Raw genomic sequence first — 13,809 nt, forward strand, 5'->3', positions numbered from 1 at the left:
CAGGCTCAAATCCCTACGTGAACAGGGATCACATCACCTCAGTCGCTCTCAGCAGGCTTCTGGAATTGTTCAGGATGCTAAACCTTTGTGACCAAATGTGTTATATGGGTGGGGACAATAGATCATAGACCGCAGTGCAAAGCCTCAATTTTCCTATCTACCTATCTATTTAAACAGACTTAATCATTTTCAACTGTACATAAATATCAAAGTTCTTCAGGAGTTTTTAAATTTCGAGATATGTTCACGAAATTTGGCCAGGATTATTGCCTTAAACAACGATATTATCTCCGAAAAAAAGTGTTCAGATCAGATTACTTATAGCTGCAATACAAACTGAACGGTCAAAAGCAAGCTCTTATACGGAGAACTTGTTTATTTGTGAAGGGTATTATATATAATGACCACCGAAGCTAACGTCTTTTTCATGTTTCTTAAACCACTTGGCAAAGGCCCGATCAACTCAGATAAAATTTTCTTCATGATGTTTAACAACTTAGCGCACATCTTAAATGTGTTCACTAAAAATATTAAAATTACCAAAAATAACATTCTTCTAGTATTAAATAACACTTGCGAAATACAGTCGTCTCAAATCTTAAAACCAATGCCTTTAAATTTTCTAATTAATATTTAATTGAACCACATCAAAGCTGTTTACGATGCACCACCTGACTATCTATTTACCTTCAACCATAGTAACAAACACAGAGGTACATAAAAGTAGAATATGGTGCGCCTGACCCAAATAAGACATCCACATTGACTTTCAGGCTATAGAATTGCACTAGTGACCCTGCTTCAAAAATGTTGCAACTCAGCGAAACTGACCTAGAGCCATCAAATGACTAAATGAGCAAATATTATTAGGCGTTCCCGTAAAGTGAGTGTGTGTGAAGGCGCTAACCACCACCCTCTCATACATACATTTACCGTACGTATATTGAAATTGACTGCCAACCTATAAACCTTAACGAAATTGAATCGATTTCGCGCTGTCAATAAAATTTTGAAGGCCACGCATCTCGGAACACACCTTTGGCCATTTAAAGCCACCATTAATGGTTAAGCATCGGTGGCAATAAAAGCATGCAACGCGGTAGGTCATCATCATCACCTGACACAGCAAGGTGCTTCCTCCGGCCACATAGCGTGAGGCGGAAGCATAAACACGCGTTGCAAGTTCTCGCCATACCGTTAGTGCGGAGGCGATCAACTCGGCCAACGGATAAAAAAAAATGCCACAAAAATCAAAGTTAATTGGTGATTACACAGAGCACAAATAAAAACAGAATTTCAATAGACAAGCACACACACACACACTGTCTTCGGTCAAAGCAGGTCAACTCACTACAAGGCGCCAATAAATTTTCGGCTCGCACATAAACTACTCCCTCGTTGATGACTGTACAATTAAAAAGCGTTTAAGCTCTCTACCATACTGTAAATTGAGTTGAGGGCAAAAATGTTGCAAGTGTGAGTGTGTGTGTAAGTAGTTGAGAAATCAAGTAATCAAGAAATCAATGCGGCAGTTGGCACACCTTAATCTGACACGAGGCATCTACTAAACGTCAATTGTGTGCCTTAATTTGTGGCTTTTCCGACCGAGGCGGGCATTAAGATTACGCCAAGCCAAACAAAAAGCCCAACAACAATAAAAGTAGAAAAACCAACAAAAACATAATCAACTGTGTGGCATGTGGAAAACTGTACTATAGAATTTATAATGCAACGCAGCGAACCGCATTGAGAATATTGAAATCGAATATCTACACAGTGAGAAGTTGCAACAAGGTGAATGTTGCAACTGTGGTAGGTAAGCGTTGATTGGGCAATCAGTGTCTTGCTGTGGCAATGGATTACACCGAACATTTTTGTTTTCAATTTTCAAAAGCAAATTTTGACACTATTGAGAGATCAGTATATACATACATAGATGCAAGAGAGATGAGATAATTGGAGATGGTTAAAAGGATACAGGGGAAATATGGATCAAGAAAGGAAAATAAGAAAAAATATAGGCTGATTTCGTGGTAGAGATAGAGGCACAGATAGAAAAATAGAGGCATAGAGGGAGAGAAGTTTTCTTCTTCTTTACTCGCGTAGAGGTTATAGCCCAGTTAACAACAGCGCGCCAGTCGTTCATTTTTTCGCGATTTGGTGTCAATTCGAGATACCAAATACAGCCAGGTGCTCTCCACCTGATCTCTCCAACGAAATAGAAGTGTTCCTCTTCCTCTGCTTCCACCGGCGGGTACTGAATCGAAAACCTTTAAAGCTGGAGTGTTCTCTTCCATCCGGACAACTTGACCTAGCCAGCGCAGCTACTGTCTCTTGTTTATCGCCATAAATCTCGTACAGCGACTGCGGTGTTCGCCGTTATCCATGCGGAAAGACCCATACATCTTCCACAAAACTTTTCTCTCGAAAACTCCTAAGACCGACTCATCAGATGATGTGATTGGCCAGGCCTTTTCACCATATGACAGGATAGAAGTGATGAGAGTGCAGTCTGGTCTGTATTCGTCGAGAGAGAACTTTACTTCCCAATCAATTACCTACTCAGTCCGAAGTAGCACTTGTAGCCAATAGTTATTCTGCGCTGGATTTCGAGGCTGACGTTGTTGTTGGTGTTAATGCAGGTTCGAAGATAGACGAAATTATATACGACTTCGAAGTTATGATAATCAACAGTGACGTGGGAGCCAAGTCGCGAATGCGATAAGTGTTTGTTTGATAACAGGAGGTATTTCGTCTTGTCCTGGTTCACAACCAGAACCATTTGCTTCGCTTCCTTATTCAGTTGAGGTCAATGACGAGAGAAAAAAAGCTATGGAAATAAAGATAGATATGAAGGAGAAGGCGGAGATGGAGGCGGAGTTAGAGATAAAGATAGAAGAAATTTTAATGAAGGTATGTCTATATCTATATCCGTATAGGGCGCAGATATGGAAGTAAATATAAACATAGAATTAGAGACAGTGATGAAAATAGAGGAAGAAATTGAAATAAATTACATATAATTGAAATAGTAAAGGAATAAAAATTAAAATCGGTATAAAGATAGAACTATAGCTGGAAATAGAAATATATAAAGGCAAATAAATAGATCAGGACAGAGGTAAACATACAGATCCATATATTGAAACTTATAGAGGTATTATTGTTAAGGTTAGGTTACGAAGTCGATTCTAACTGAGATCTTATTTGGATAGCATCCGTCCTATAAACTCCTATACCTTAGATCATAAGACATTCACAAATCGACAAAGCGCATAAAGCCTATGATAGTATTTTATTTTGACAAGTTGAGTCGATTTAGCCATGTCCGTCTGTCTGTCCCTCCGTCCTTCTGTCTGTGTATACACAAACTAGACACTCAGTTTTTGAGATAACGATCTAAAATTTTGTCCTTATATAGAAAACATTTCTTTTTGACGGAATATCTTCACAAAACTTAACGAACGGATTGTTCTACATTCTCTGAAGGAATTGTTCAGATCGGACCACTATAGCAAATAGTTTCCATACAAAGAAATCGCTCGAAATCCAGTCCTTGTATGAAAACTTTTTACTGGACAAGATATCTTTACGAAAATTGACATAGATTATTAGGAAAGGTAAGAGAAGAATCTTCGAAGAAATTAATCGTACCGAAATACTATAGCTTATAGCTGCTATACAAAGTAGCCGATCAGAAAGATAAAATTATTTATATATCCTTTTATACTATTAGAAATGCACCTATGAAGGGTATTATTGCTTCGGCGCTGTCGAATTTAAGTTTTTACTTGTTTTAATACATTTTTTTTAATTACTATATATTTTTTTTTAAATTTATTTGTCTTGATTTTATTCGTCCATATTATATTAAATTTTATTTTGTTTTTTTTTCTTATTTTGTTAATAATATCATAATTACACATATTTTTTATGTCAATATTCTATTTATGGCCCACCTTTGCTTGTTCTACCGATTTCTGCTGAATTTTCGAAAACTCACATTTTATTCCAACATCCGCCCACCCGCGAAGCTTACTAATACTACCTGTAAACAAACATGAAAAGCAATCTATAGATATGTAAATGCAGAAGTAATACCAAGAAACATACATTCATACAAACACACAGACATATCATGTCGCCCGCCCGCGCTAAGTGGCTTCCGCGGTCTACTCACGCTCACTTACAACACAAAAACGAATATACATAAAAATACTTTCATATGCATGTTTGTATGTATGTATGTTTATTAGCCGCCCACCCACTTGTTACAGGTTGATTGGCTTTGCGTCGCCCACTTGTGCCCCTACGTTGGCCAACTTCGTACACGACGTGATTTTCGTGCTTCAGTTTCATAGATTTCGCTCAAGCTGTCACCGATGCAGACATAACAGTGTTTTCGGGGTTTATTGACAGCGCTGATAATGGCCAACATTTACGCCAGTCACAATCGATCTACTATATAGCCATAGAGTGAGGAACGGTAAATAACTGCATTAGCACACATGTCACACCGCGACCACAATTTGTCGAAACTAGTTCAGCAGTTTTTTGTCGGCCCGGTAGACTGCGGTCGGAGACACACGCACACACACACACTCAATAGCATATATGAATTCGGCTTAGCTCGTTTATGGCATAAAAAAGTACGTCGGCATGACTAATCTTCGCCCATACACAAACTCACACACACACACACAAAGAGCGTATCTGTCAGCGCTTTTGTCTGCCCCAAAACGCTTACGCTGCTGCTCGTGTTAAGCAATGCTCCCGCGTTTTAGCCACATTGTTGTTGTATTGAAAATGAAAGTGCTCATTGCAGGTAAAATAAAGTAAACATTGCGGCGTTGTTAAATCTTCGTCGTCGTCGCCTTTATTTGTCAATGTCGTAAACCCAATTTTCGCTTGCGTACAAGGTTTTCATGAAGCGTCGCATGCGAATGACCAACAAAAACAAAATCATTTAAATTAAAGTTAAATCGTGCAATGGCGCTTGAGCTCTAAACTGCCCACAATTTAGACGCACTAAACGGTACTTTCACGCTTCGCATTTTAATTTCACAAATAATTCACTTTTGTAATACACTTTTATTTATATATACTATATATAGTTGCCTTTCGATTTCCACTATTTTCACTACTTACCACAATCAAATCGTTGTCTCGACTGGTGGAGACCGTGGCGCCGAGCCACTGATAGGATTTTCGTTCGATAACGTCGCCGTAAGTGTTGCGATGATTTCCTGCAAGATATGCAAATGCCGTTAGAGATAAAATTTTAACATATTTTGCTTAATTACACTCCAGTTTACATTGAAAGCATAAGCACAATTAAACTTAAAATATTGTAATTTGCATGGTGAGCGCAAATAATATAAATCTTTCAAACGGTGTATATTATGCGTGTTTTATTGCTCGGGAGGTTTGAGCTAGGCTCTCATGTCCAAAAATAGTTTGAGAAAGTAACTGTAAAGTTATATAGTTCAATTTTATATAAGAATCCAGTTAGATTTCTCACTTAAGTGGCATAACAGTTCACTTTTCTTTCTTCTTAATTTGGTTATGCCAGTTGCTTGTTCGATTCGCCACACCCAAAGGTTTGCAGCATCGAAAACATTAATATAATAAAAAAAGCGAAAGTAAAATAAAAGTAGCAAAAATATAGTTAACCCGATCAATGTTTTCTCCTTCAAATATATATACTTAAATATTAAAATTAAATGAATCCTTAAAATTATTTTAAAAATATATACTAACAAGAAAAAACGTCAACTTTGGCCGCAGCTAATGCAGGGTTTGTCCGGAAAATAATACACTGAGTTGATTTAAAAAAATGTATTGAACTAATCGTGACAATTCTTTAAAAACTTTCAATATTGGCTCCTTCTGCGTCGATGCAGCGCTGCCAGCGCGATTTCCAAGCTTTGAAGGCGTCACGGAAGCCATTCTCCAAAATAGAGTTGAGAGCCGAGGTGCGTGCTGCTTGCATCCCCTATTTCGCCTTAAAATGTTTACTTTTCATCGGTCTTTTCATGCAAGGAGGCAAAAAAAAAAGGTCGGGGGGCCACATCTGGGCTTTAAGGCGACTGGGGAAGCATTGGGATGTCGGCCTTAGTTAAGTAGTTGTTCACAAGAAAGACGTGGTGCAACTTCCAATCGGCTACGATGTCTTGTCGGACCCAATTGATCCTTCGGTTGAGTCTCTTGAGGAATTCCACGTAAAACTTGTCGTTAACGGTTTGTCCAGGAGATGCAAATTCATGGTGGCAATGCCTTTGATGGCAAAAAAGACAAAGCGCAAATTCGCTTTGGATTCGCTCATTTTTCCCTTTTCTGGGCGTGTGCCACTCGGAAGATTGCCTCTTTGTTTCTGCATCATACTCAAAGATCCATGACAATTTCACAAATGTTTAAATTTTCATGGCATACTTCAACACGCACGCTGCATTTTCGCGGCGGAAGAAAATCAGTCCTATTACCTTTATAAAAGGTTCCTGCCAAGAATAATCCATGGCAAATACTGTGAAGATATCTCGTCCAATTAAAAAGCTCTTCATACGAGGGTTTGATTTTGAAAGATCAGTTTGTTTGGCAGCTATATACTATAGTGGTTGGAATAGTGGTTAGATCGGTATCTCAAAAACTGAGTGACTAGTTCATGTATTTGCAGACAATCGCACAATCTACTCAACTTATCACGATTATCACGTAAAAACATACTTTATAAGATATCTGGCGTTTCCTTTTGGATATGCACTATGTCTGTTGGCTTGCCATGAAATTTCAGCACATTCTTGTCAGAAATAGTGCTTTAATACTCAGATTGAACTGATATTATAGACTTTGAATAAGATTCCTTCTAATAAAAAGACATTTGAACAATGCGACAAATGTCACCAGTCATTGAGTTTGAACATTAAGTTCTACTGGTAGTAGCAAGAGCTCCAAGTTCTGAGCGAAGACTTAAATCTGGTACCAGGGGAGCAGTTAGCCCTTGGAATTCGCTCCAATCTGCTTATTGGGTTTGGTCCTTTGGGCAGTTTCGTGATGGCTATGGGTTAAACCTAAAAGCATGTACTTGTATAATCGAAATTTCTATTCAGTTTGTAGTCGCACTGCAGGCGGACCCACAGCACGCCAGATGTCTTAGATCGGCTTTGAACCCGATCAAGGTGGAAAAGGTTTCCCTTCCACCCGATTAATTGGAATCAAATAGTGCTTGCAAAAAGCACGTATTATTTTAGGTGCTGATCAACGCATTGTCTTGATCTTCTTGTATGTGCTTTTAAACACCATGAGGTTAGGGGGTCGACATCAGGTACTCAAGTAAATCACAACGAGTGTTGTTTCTTTCTGGATGTTACAAGCTTCGTGACAGACTTAGGATACCCTATTCAGATTGTAATAAGAATCAAACGTGGATACAGTCAAATCATTGTAGTTACAAGCCTTGATATTGAAACCTCAGTAATAGGTACATTTGGTTATGATTTGAGAATATTTATTCGATAATAAAAAAAACTAACAATTGAGGTTTTATATTTTTTGTATAATATGGAACATATTTCGCTGAATTTTTTTCGTGAGTTATTTTTATATATTTTGCTCACATGTTTATAGCTTCTAACACAAAATACATACTCAAACTATACTGAAAACTCAGGAAATCAATCCTAATTGCCTCTTGTTTCAGAAAATATTTCACTTTTTTTAACAAAAAAACTATTAATTACTCCTTTTATCAAAAATCTAAAAAAAGGCTTCGAGTAGAGATTTCGACGCATCAAATGCGAATAGGGGTAGTCGAAAGAGTATTTTCGTATTTCTTTTCCGAAAAACTGCGACACGTAATTTTCACGGGCTTCTCTTGAAACCAACTTTACTCCGTTTAGGGAGTTCTGTATTGTTCGAAACTGATGGTAGTCCGATGATGCAATGTCAAGGCTATATGGTGGATGCATCAAAACTTCCCAGACAAGCTCTCACAGTTATTGCCGAGTCATCAAAGATATGTGTGTTCTAGCGTTGTCCTGATGGAATACGAAGCCCTTTCTGTTGATCAGTTCTGGCCGTTTTTTCGATTGTTTGCTTCAATCTCATCAGTTGTTGGCAGTAAAATGTAGAATCAATCGTTCGATTAGGCTGGGGCAGCTGATAGTTGATGATTCCTTTCCAATCCCACCAAACACTCAGCATAACCTTTCGAGGCGTCAATCCTGGCTTTGCTACCATTTGTTGAGCTTCACCACGGTTGAACCACGATCTTTTTCGCACATTACTGTCGTATTTGATCCACTTTTCGTCTCCTGTTACCATTCGCTTCAGAAATTGTTTGGTATCATTTCGTTTCAGCAAAGAATCGCAGATGTTCATTCGGTCCATAAAATTTTTCACAGACAATTCATTTGGAACCCAAACATCGAGCTTCTTTTTATAATCAGCCTTTTTTAAATGTTTCAAACCGTTTGGTGATTAATGTTAAGTTCCTTAGCGATGTCATGACTGCTTATGTGACCATCAATCTTTTCCAAAATACGAAAATACTTCTTCGACTACCTAATATTAGTTTATTATTTATTAATTATTGTACAGGTAGTGAAACCAAGTGGTTTAATAATATCTGCAACAATCACTGCGTCAAGTCTTAAGTCAACTTAAGTGGTTTTGTCTAGAAAATGCTTAACCTTGGTTTGCTAACTCATACACATAAACAGAGACCTTCACAAATGGAAAAAAGTAATAAATAGATAAATAGAATTTATATGGCAATATATCACAACTCGGATACATTCAGAATTAAAATATTATATGGTGCATACGAACACATAGTTTGCTAATAAATCGGTGCAAATGCGTTTCAGGTGCAGTAGTGCATATAAATAACTACGCAATTTCACAAGAAGCCACAAGCTATCACTAGCAATATTACCTTTCAAGCGTATGAAGCATTTACTTAATCCTTCTATACAAATTGCAATCAATTAATATATATATGTAAATGTGTATGTGTAGACAGGAAGGAAGAGAAAAATTTATCAGCCGTCAATATGCACAATGAAACAAAGAAAAAATATGCATGTAATAAAGTTATTTACGCTTCATTTGATGTTTTTGATCATTTTTTAACACTTAGGGAATATGACTGTGCGCATGCGCTTGCGCATTTCCTTTCCAATTTGGTGACACTGCGAAAATTAAATTGAGAAAAACAAAGAAAAAATTTTGCTGCAAAATAAAACAGTTGCAAGTGCTGCCAACTGTCATAGTCATCGCTGCTGGGGCTGCGCGTCGCCACGCTTTGCGTTATTCTTGCCTCGCGATCAACAATCCGCCAATTGACGCAGACGATTTGCGATGCGTAGCACGTAGTTTACGTCACCGCTGTCAACACGGTGCGCACACCTAGCGCTCAAATGCATCCCAAGTAGCACTATATCACAGTGTTTTATATTTGGGTGCCGGCAGCGCTCATACCGGTCTGTCCGCCAATGACCGCTTGGCGGCGGCAATGCGACGCCCGATCAAATGACGTTAACGCAGGCGCTCGCCCATTCATCAAGCGAAGCGCTGCAACGACCAAACGCCCAACCTTGGCGTGTCGCCCGATCTTGTCTTTAAAGCACGTTTGTAGGTGTGTGTGTGTGTTCGCAATGTGGCAAATATTGATGTTGTGGCACATTTGCATAATATTTATAAGTTACGGTAAATATTTATGCTCGTACGTATGTAATTATGCATTAATTCTCGCTATATATACACAAGTGCTGACATTGCGCGGCCGCATATTGCATATTAAGCACTTAAGTGCAACAACATCAACAACCCAAGCACTCTATACTGTGCCGCTAATGCAGATGCAACTGAAAGTGAATTAGCGCACAACATTAAGTGCCAATGCAACAACAGCCGCTACTTAAGTCGAAAGCCGCAAGTAATCGGCGGACGCGCGGCAGACCGCCAAAGCCGTTGCGCACTCAAGAATTTCATTAACACTTCGTCAGCTCAACAGTCAACTACTGGTGAATATATATACTGTATATATGAACGCGGCATCAAACGCGCTAGTTGTGAACATCTGTCGAGACGCTAACTCACATATACTTATCCGCGTCTTCGTTCGCCTGCCGCGTTCACCATTTGCCGCGGGCTCATGCACCAGCCGCGCACTCCACACTTCACTTGCTTGCGCTACGCATTGCACTTGAAGGCAGTTCTCCTGCTGACTCTCCGTCTGGAAGCTGTGGCGGCTGAAGGTGCGCTTGTAGGGGTCGTCCCGCACATGTTAGTTGCTTGCGCGCTGAGTGCGCCGCTGCGGGTAATAAACATGAATTTGCATTTTTATGGCGCTTTTAGTTGTACTTTGGCGAATTGACTTGCTGCCTCGCGCCGATTATACGCTGATTGCGGCACAAAGTTATAGTAATGAACCGCAAACTTTGAACAAAACAACAACAACAAATACAAATATCCGCCACAAATAAAAATAGCCAATAATAAAAGAAAGCAGCGAAATAGTAACAACTGCTTGGCGTTCGCCTGTGAGGAGACGCGCTGCAATCCGCAGATGAATGCACTGCACGCCATTCGATGGCGATTAACGATGGGAACGAACATTGTAAATATGCGAGACATTTGCAAACGACAGCGTCCACATTTGCATGCACACGCTGCACAGTGGTGTGATTCCGCTACTTGTAGTGTTGAAATGTCATTTTTCTAGTTTTAGTTTATATGAAGCGGCCTCGGTATGTCGTATTCAGAAATGGATTTAGTTGTGTTATTCTACCAGAGTGCCCTTTTATATTCGCTAAATTGAGAAATATCGTTCGTACTTACAGTTAACAACCAGGGTTGTCATAGAATATTGAATCATTAATGTGTTATATACAGATCAAGATTTATAGCCGACAATTAGATTTGAATATGAGCTGAAGAAAAAAGAAATTTTAATTGGGTGCCTCACTGGAAATTTAAGTTTCGTATCAAGTAATAGACCTCATAAGTGGATTTGATCTTCTCAAATATTATAGCTTGAGAGCTTGTACTCAACACCGTGATAAAATTATACTCAGCACTCAAGAATAACTTTTTATATGAAGCTCACTGCCTCAAACTTCAAATTGAATTCTTTTCTCTTTCAAATTGCAAAAAAAAATTGTTAATAATCTCAACACAGTCAGTCTTACCAAAAGCCCCGAATCCTTTGCAAAAACAACTTCGAACAAAGGTCGCAAAAAAGATGCTCGTCAACGTAGCTTAATTCATCTGCTGATCAGATCGGGTTTTTCTTCTTAATTGGTGTAGACAATTGGAGATTCCAAGTGGATTCAGGTTTTTCTTCAGCTGATATTTCCAATGGATTGGAGATCTTCCTCTTCCTATGCTTCCCCCGGTGAGTATTGCGTGTAATACTTTCAGAGCAGGAGCATGTTCTTCCATTCGGACTACATGTCCTAGCTGCCGTCCCTTAATACGCTGAACTATGTATGTCAATGTCATCGTATATCTGGTACAGTTCATCGTCCCATCGATTGCGATATTCGCTGTTTGCCAATACGCAGATGGACATAAATCTTCCGCAGAACCTTTCTCTCGAAAACTCATAGCGTCAACTTATCAGATCTTCTCCATGAATAACGAGTGACTTATAGAGTTTGGTTTTTGTTCGTCGAGAAAGGCCTTTACTTCTCAATTGCCTACTCAGTCCGAAGTAGCACCAGTTGGCAAGAGTTATTCTGCATTGGATTTCTAGGCTGACATTGTTGTCGGTGGTTACACTGGTTAAAAGATAGGCGAAAGGTACACTGGGTACAAGATATTCGAAGTTATGACTGTCAACTGTGACGTGGCAGCCAAGTCGCGAGTACAAGGACTTTTTGTTTGATGACAGGAGATATTTCGTCTTACCCTCGTTCACAAGGTTCAGTTTACACAGCCTTATTAGTTTTGGGCCGCTATCAGACATAGCGTCGTACATACAGGCAGCTCCTTTTCGTGCTGTCAAAAGCAGCTCTGAAATCGATGAAGAGGTGGTGTGTGTCGATCCTCTTTTCACGAGTCTTTTCCAAGACTTTGACGCGTGGTAAACATCTGGTCAGTTGATTTGCTAGGTCTAAAGCCACACTGATAAGGTCCAATCAGTTTGTTGACGGTGGACTTTAATATTTCACACAATACGCTCGATTGAATCTTATATGCGATATTGAGGAGGCTTATCCAACGGTAGTTGGCGTCGATTGTGGGGCCTCCATTTTTGTGGTTTGGTCAGAGCACACTTAAATTGCAATCGTCGGGCAAACTTTCGTCCGACCATTATCTACAATGAAGCTGATGCATGCTTCTTATCAGTTCTTCACCGCCGCAATTGAATAGCTTGGCCGTCTATCCATCGACCCCCGCCGCTTTGTTATTCTTTATGCGGGTAATTACTATTCAAATCTCTTCATGGTCGGGCAATGGAACGTCTGCTCCATCGTCATCGATGGGGGAATCGGATTCACCATCTCCTGGTCTTAAGCTTTCACTGCCATTTATCAAGCTGGAGAAGTGTTCCCTCCATAATTTCAGTTTGCTCTGGGCATCGGTCACTAGATCACCTCTGGGGGTTATACAAGAGTATGTATGTTCCGGTCTTGAAACCTTCTGTTAGTCATCGCATCTTTTCTTAGGAATTTCGAGCATTCCCCCAGTTTGTCAGGCTCTTCGTCCTCACACAACAACTAGAATATTTAAATATCATCGATAACGAAGGATTGATAAACATACTAACATAATTCCGATAATCGATAAAATTTCCATTACACCTTATTTCGAACTCCGCTCAGAAATCATTGAAATTTAATTTCTTAAATTTTCTTTAGCCATAAACAAATTGGAAAGTTTAGACTAAATCTTAAACTCACGACACCAGCAAGTGACTGTAATTTTCGTGTATGCGTTGAGTAATGTGCCATTGGATGGAATGAAATTCGTGCTTTCGCCCACTATTAAACGCCTTACATATTTCCGAAATCATTTTTAAAACATCTTCAATAAATCCGATAGCAGTACACTGTATAACACACATACGCTCCCAATAACTGTCGCTTCCTCCGTATGTAATGCCGTGATTTGCAATGCAGCCAGACATCTTCCCAACGCGCACGTTCCACTGCAGCCGAAGCTTCCGTCTGTATATTTGCGCGTCTGCCTCGCGTGTCCGTCCGCACGACTACAAAGTGTTGAAATTAAATTCTATTTTGCCTCTTCCGTTGGCATTGTGTCAGCATTGTGGTGCGCCGATGCTTGCAGCACCGCACCGCAGCGCGCATCCCCAACGCCCATAATAAAATATGGCAAGCATCGCGACGTGCCGCGGACGTGTATCGACAAGATGTTCTGCATAAATTTTCCACGCACTTTATGCGAAAACTATGCAAATGCGTGCACACGCTCCACTCAACGCGGCCAGTAACTTAAGCGCGCGAGTGCAATTTTTATTTTTACCAGTTTCTATTTATGTTCAGTTTTAGTTTTTGTTGTTGCACTTATTTTCGATCGTTCGTGGCGGCAACCAACAATTGCCGCATTGCCACAAAGCGTATAATTTTATTTGCGCATCCGCTGTGCAATTTTGACGGCTGTTCGCGCGACGGCAGCAACCGCGCTTCGACCGCAGCCGCAAATTTGCGGTAGCGCTGCGGTTAGTGGCGGTGAAAGAAGGCGGGCGACAGTGCCTGCATTTATAGGGATGTAGCGCGTGTAGCAACAGCGGCGCAGGCGAAGCGGGCGTTAAGTAGCTACTCCAGCAGACCGAAATCAAGTAGC

General features: G+C 39.9%; 1 protein-coding gene across 1 annotated transcript in view; it reads right to left on the minus strand.

Annotated features, from left to right (window-relative positions):
- LOC120773833 (integrin alpha-PS2) overlaps positions 1–13,809 on the minus strand; it is a 68,091-nt gene that overhangs the window by 33,866 nt on the left and 20,416 nt on the right. The window contains exon 3 of the mRNA XM_040102954.1: positions 5,149–5,246. Coding sequence (XP_039958888.1) covers positions 5,149–5,246 — 98 coding nt within the window. The remainder of the gene's footprint in view (positions 1–5,148; positions 5,247–13,809) is intronic.

Source organism: Bactrocera tryoni, chromosome 4 (assembly GCF_016617805.1).
Source record: "Bactrocera tryoni isolate S06 chromosome 4, CSIRO_BtryS06_freeze2, whole genome shotgun sequence".
NCBI lineage: Eukaryota > Metazoa > Arthropoda > Insecta > Diptera > Tephritidae > Bactrocera > Bactrocera tryoni.